The 6,007-nt window shown below is 39.1% G+C and overlaps 1 protein-coding gene across 1 annotated transcript; it reads right to left on the minus strand.

Moving 5' to 3' along the window:
• Positions 1 to 3,121: 3,121 nt before the first annotated feature.
• LOC105827042 (olfactory receptor 147-like) lies at positions 3,122 to 4,042 on the minus strand. Its single transcript, XM_012665075.1, has one exon. It carries the CDS (start codon positions 4,040 to 4,042, stop codon positions 3,122 to 3,124), a length of 921 nt encoding a protein of 306 aa, XP_012520529.1.
• Between the last annotated feature and the right edge of the window lie 1,965 nt (positions 4,043 to 6,007).

Here is a 6,007-nt window from a genome sequence, read left to right on the forward strand (position 1 = left end):
TTCAAGATGGATAAAAGACTTAAATATAAGGCATGAAACCATAAGAATTCTAAAAGATAATATAGGGAAAACTCTTCTAGACATGAACCCAGGCAAAGAATTTATGACTAAGACCCCAAAGAAAAATACAGCAACACCAAAAACAAATGAATTGGACTTGATTAAATTAAAAAGCTTCTGCACAGCAAAGGAAATAATCAACAGAGTAAATAGACAACCTACAGAATAGGAGAAAATATTCGCAAACTATACATCTGATAAAGGGCTAATATCCAGAATCTACAAAGAACCCAGACAAATCAGTAAGACAAAAACAAACGACCCCATTAAAAAGTGGGCAAAAAACATGAACAGAAGGCTTTCAAAAGAAGATAGACAAATGGTCAACAAACAAATGAAGAAATGGTCAACACCACTAATCATCAGGGAAGTGTAAATTAAAATCACAATGAGATACCACCTCACCCCTGTCAGAATGTCTATTATTAAAAAGTCAAAAAACAATAAATGCTGGTATGTAGACAGAGAGAAAAGAACACTTATACATCATTGATGAGACTGCAAATTAGTACAACCTCTATGGAAAACAGCATGGAGATTCCTCAAAGAATTAGAAGTTGACCTACCATTTGATCCAGCCATCCCACTACTGGGTATTTACCCAAAGGAAAAAAAGACTTTTCATCAAAAAGACACCTGCACTTGAATGTTTATTGCAGCACAATTCACTATTGCAAAGATGTGGAATCAACCCAAGTGCCCATCAATTTATCAGTATACACCATGCAGTACTACTCAACCATAAAGCAATGAAATAATGTCTTTTGCAGCAACTTTGATGGAATTGGAGGCCATTATCCTAAGTGAAGTATCTCAGGAATGGAAAAACAAACACCATATGTACTCTCTAATAATTGAGAGCTAATAGATGGGCATATGTGGGCACAAAGAAATGTAAAGGTCGTTGGAAATCAAGAAAGGGGGAAGAGGACAGGGGTAAAAACCTACCTATTGGGTACAATGAACACTATTCAGGTGATGGGCACACTAAAAGCCCTGACTTAAGCATTATAAAAAGTTTCCATGTTACAAAAGAGTATTTGTACCCTCTTAATATTTTGAAATAAAAAAAGAAAAATAGCAGCGAAACAAAATTAATTGTTTTATATCTATATCTATCTATCTCTCTATACACAGACACACAATTGTTTTGATACTAAAAGCCAGCACAGGGCTATGATGCCTGAAAGAAGTAAAACAAATTAGATGATCCCTATGGTCACACTGGCTTTCTGCTTTGAGATAATTTCTGGACTTTGGCACAGGAAAAGAGATTCCAAATGCAGCATAGAAGTCTTGCTAAATTGGTAAGGCAGAGGTCAGAAGTCGGAGATGTCAAGGTGGTTAGAATTTATCAGATAGAGCATTAGAGAGGAGGGGGCTCATCAGAGAACATACTCCAGACATCTGCATGATGTCCCCTTGAATAAATGTCTAAATACTAGTTTGTGAAAGCACAGGGTAAAATACCACACGGCTCGGCAAAGAAAATGATTATAACATCAAGGAAGCTATAAGCAAAACTTTTTCAAGAACTCATTTAAAACTGGGTATAATTTGAGTTCTGGCCTGCCTAAGTAGAGATGATATGGAACATTCAGTAGAGGCAAGAAGGGTCACACTCTAGGAAGAGTGCTAAATTAGATCAAAACTAAGATACCCTAGGCACACAATTAAGAAGTCTAAAAACAAGGCTTTGATTCATCAAGCTGGTTTGGAAGTCATATAACTGCCTGCCAAAACAAAACCCAACCCTCTAAAGAAATGCATCAAAATACAGCACTCCCTAGAGTTCACTAGAGCTGAGGATAGTTTGATATTGCCACAATCTAGTGTGGAAAATCTTTGTTATAGAGGGCATTGGGTAGAGTATTTATGAACACTTTGACTCAGTAGTGGAGAAAAATTATCCTTACATGAAAGGCTGATTAGACCCCATGTGAGAAACCTTAAAAGTAATGCTCAAAAGAATCAGACTTTTCCAAATAATTGCTGACTTCCTGAAAATTTAAAATAAAAAGAAACAATATTGGATGCAAGGATAGACATTGCAGGTATTTTATAAGTATTTTAATTATTTCTTAAATTTTTTATATTAAGTAATTTGAGCGTCTTTATCATATTGCATTTTGCAAAGAGAAAAAACCCAATGTTTATGTTTTAGAAAATGAGAAATATTACAGCTTGTTTTACCCTGCAATATTCAGAACATCAGATATTGAATGAATTCAAAACACAAACTGTGTCAAACACCAGGGATACAAAGGTGATAAAAAGAAAGTCTGTGCTCTCCAGGAGCTCCTGATCTATAGGGGTGGCAGACAAATAATTCTTATTCAAGAGAAACTGTGGCAAGTGGTATACTAGAGCTAACAAAACATGATTAGAACTGTAAGGGAAAAATAGATTGATGTTAAAGAAGGCGATATAAAACAAATTGTGCAAAGCAGTATTCACAACAGCATTTATTTTCAATACATGTATGCATTGGCTGCCATTGTATATTTTCCCCTCTCACATTTTCTGAAGGCTAATAGAAGTTGGTACAGATTTTGAAACTGTTAACAAAACCAGGAAACCATGAAAGAAGCAAATCTCAAAAGCCCATGTTCACTGTTTTCACTTTTGTGGGGAAACCTGGAACAGTGTTTGTGTCATATGAATTCTACACTAACACCAAAGACATGTAGCAAAGCAGAGGCCTCAGGCTCTCATAGACATATCACTTTGCTGTGCAGATAGATATTTTGTGATGTTATTCAATTGTTCAATTACAGCATCAACAATATTTGTCCAAAAGATAAATGTCATTTCATATAGCAAAAGACAAAATTTTCCTTAACATTAAGGAAAAATGTTTTAATTATACAATTATATTTGTAAAAGATAAACAGAGAGGAGAAAGGAAGAATTAAGAAATTTCTTTAAAGAAAGAAAGAAAGGCCCTGAATTAAGGGAGAAAATGTATTCTATTTTATTATGAAGAAATCCCAACAAAACCGAATAAACCAGTGCTGAAAATGGCTTATACAAGCTCTGCTCCTGCTTAGGAAAATACTTTTCATCTTAAAGTTTTCTTCAGAGCAAGTTTGACATCCTTATTCCTCAAGCTGTAGATCAAGGGGTTCAGCATGGGCCCAACATTTGTATAAAAGACTGAAGCCACTTTGCCCTGGTCCATAGACTCTGCATCAGAAGGTTGGAGATACATGAATGCTGCTGCCCCAAAGAAAAGTGAAACAGTCATTAAGTGGAAGCTGCAGGTGCTGAAGGCTTTAGCCCTGCCCTCCGTGGAGCTAATGCGGAAGATGCTGGAGATGATGAAAGCATAGGAGATGAACGTGGTGCTGGTAGACACCAGAATGTTCATGCCAACCAGAGCAAAGACCACAACCTCATTGCTGTAGGTGCTGGTGCAGGAAAGCTGCAGCACTGGGAGTATATCACACAGATAATGGTTGACAATGTTGACATCACAGAAGGTCAGTCTTGCCATACACAGAGTGTGGGCTAGGGAACCCCAACATCCCATCACATATGCCCCAAACACAAACAAAGTACAGATCCGAGGAGACAATATAACATTATATAGCAGTGGCTTGCAAATGGCAACATAGCGATCATATGCCATTGCTGTCAATATATAACATTCAGCAATGACAAAGAAACAGAAGAAGTAGAGCTGAGTCAGGCACCCTGTATAGGAGATGGTGTTTTTCTCCAATACAAAATTCATGAGCATTTTGGGGGTAAAGACAGAAGAGTAACAGATATCTATGAAAGACAGATTAAACAGGAAATAATGCATGGGTGTGTGAAGGTGTGAGTTTAGTGAAATTAATGTAATCAAGCCCCAATTGGCCACCACTGTAACCAGATAGACCCCTAGGAATAGGAAGAAGAGGGGGAGTTGAAGTTCTGGCCGGTCAGTCAAACCCTCGAGGATAAACTCTGTCACCAAGGAGGCATTTCCATGTGTCATTCTTTTGTAGGAGCTGACTATGGAGATGAAAGAAAAGCCAATTAGAGGAAAACGAGTTCTTCTGGGTCATTTCTCACCCTTGAAATGTCATTCTCTAGACTCTTAAGGTGCTCTTTCACACCCCAGGATGTGCAGCAACCTCTTCTGACTTGTAGAAACTCTGCAGTGTCAGAGGAATTTTCCAGGTTGCCTTAAGAGAGAAGTCTGGTGCAGCTGGAGCCTATGTAGACCTGCAGGTCATGTTAAGGTATAAGCGTAGGAAAACATGAAGTCCATGATAATTTGGCAGAACGCTTTTAATAGAGTTGATATTATGGCATACATATGTGTTTCATGATGCTCAAATATTGAACTTTCCACTTTTTTTTAACCGTGTGTTGTTTCACATCTCACTGAATCTCATCCAATCCCTAGCTTTCAACTCAGAAGGATGGGTGCACATCAGAGATGGTGTGGGTCAGATTCTCAGAATGAGTGAGGGTCAGCATTGTGTGAGGTACACAGGTGAAGTGAGGAAAGAAGGTTTAAGGATGGAGTCATTCTGATAGATGTGGTCATTGATAGAATGAGGTCCAAAGACAGAGAGAAGGCCAGCAATGCAGGAAGGTTAATGGATATTATAAGGAATAGAGTAAAGTCTGAATATTGCCTAAGGCTCAGGGGATGGGATAATGTTCAAAGGTGCAGTGAGGAATGGTGGGAGATTGAGAATGGATGGGTGAGGGTGCAATAAAAGCCAAGATGAACGGGGCAGGGAAGGCTTCAAATCTGGACTATGGTATTGGAGGTGGAATAAGACTCTGGGGTAGAGTGAGGGATGAGGAGAAACTAAGGAATGAAGCAAAGTATAGGGAGCCAAGTCAGGGTTAAGGTGAGAACTAGAGAGCAACTCATGGAAGCACAGTCAGACAGCTGGAGTTGAGGGACAGATAAGGTTTCAGGGGGGTAGCGGAGACTTACAAATGGGATGAGAGATAGACTAGGACTCATTGATGAAAATGGTGTTAGTAATGTGGTGGCATTTACGTAATTAATTAGTTAATGCCTTGTCTCCTGCTAGACTATAACTGTATTCATGAAGACCAGGACCTTGTCTGCCTTATTTATTATGTATTCTTTCTACATGTGGTCCTAACACAGCAGGCACTCAATTCATAGATCGTGGTAGTCGTGGAATAAAAGCCAACTCAAAATGACCCTTCTTCGGATATTACTCACATATGATTCTTATTTCTGCTCTTAGTGTCTTTGTCTGTGCTCTTCCCTTACCAGTCTGGACTCCGCAAAAATTCTGTCTCTATTTCAAAGATGGCTATGTAATATTTTAGCACAGGAACTGGACATTGCCCAAGACCAAATAACGGGAAGACCATGGAGTTTGGATCTTCTCACTGAGGAAAGCCTTAAGAACCCAAGGTCTGCCTGATGCCACAGTGACCCTCATTTTCTGTCTACATTGTCTGTGTCCCCACTTCTAGATCCTTCAGTAAGAAGACCCTCACACTTAGAGCTGTCTCCAGTAAAAGGACAGATGGTTCTGACAGAGCCCTTTGCTCCATTGGCTGGGAAGTTAGAGGGTGAAAGAATTCTTCAAAGAGATTTTGAAGTAGGATACTCACAGGTTTTTCTTCTTGAGAACCCAATGCTGGTCCTTAATTTCTCTCTTTAACAGTGTTTTTAGTTAAAATGGTTTCAATTATATAGGTGGGAAGAGCCCTGTCACAGACCGCTCAGCTGCCTAAAGTGCTGAGGGTGTCAGAACACAGACCTCCATTTCTGAATCACCCTGGGACTCCTCCAGAGCTAAAAGTCAAGCATCTATTTCACTGGCCTTCTGCCAAGTTCACTCCAGTGGCAGCAAAGTAAAATGTCCTCCTAGTGATACAGCACAAAGGATTTTATTTCATGTTTGGGGATTACTACCCAGAGACAGAGCCTCTCTCAGGAAACCTTGACATCTCTGTA

This window comes from Propithecus coquereli, unplaced genomic scaffold, assembly GCF_000956105.1.
Source record: "Propithecus coquereli isolate 6110/MARCELLA unplaced genomic scaffold, Pcoq_1.0 Scaffold952, whole genome shotgun sequence".
Lineage (NCBI taxonomy): Eukaryota > Metazoa > Chordata > Mammalia > Primates > Indriidae > Propithecus > Propithecus coquereli.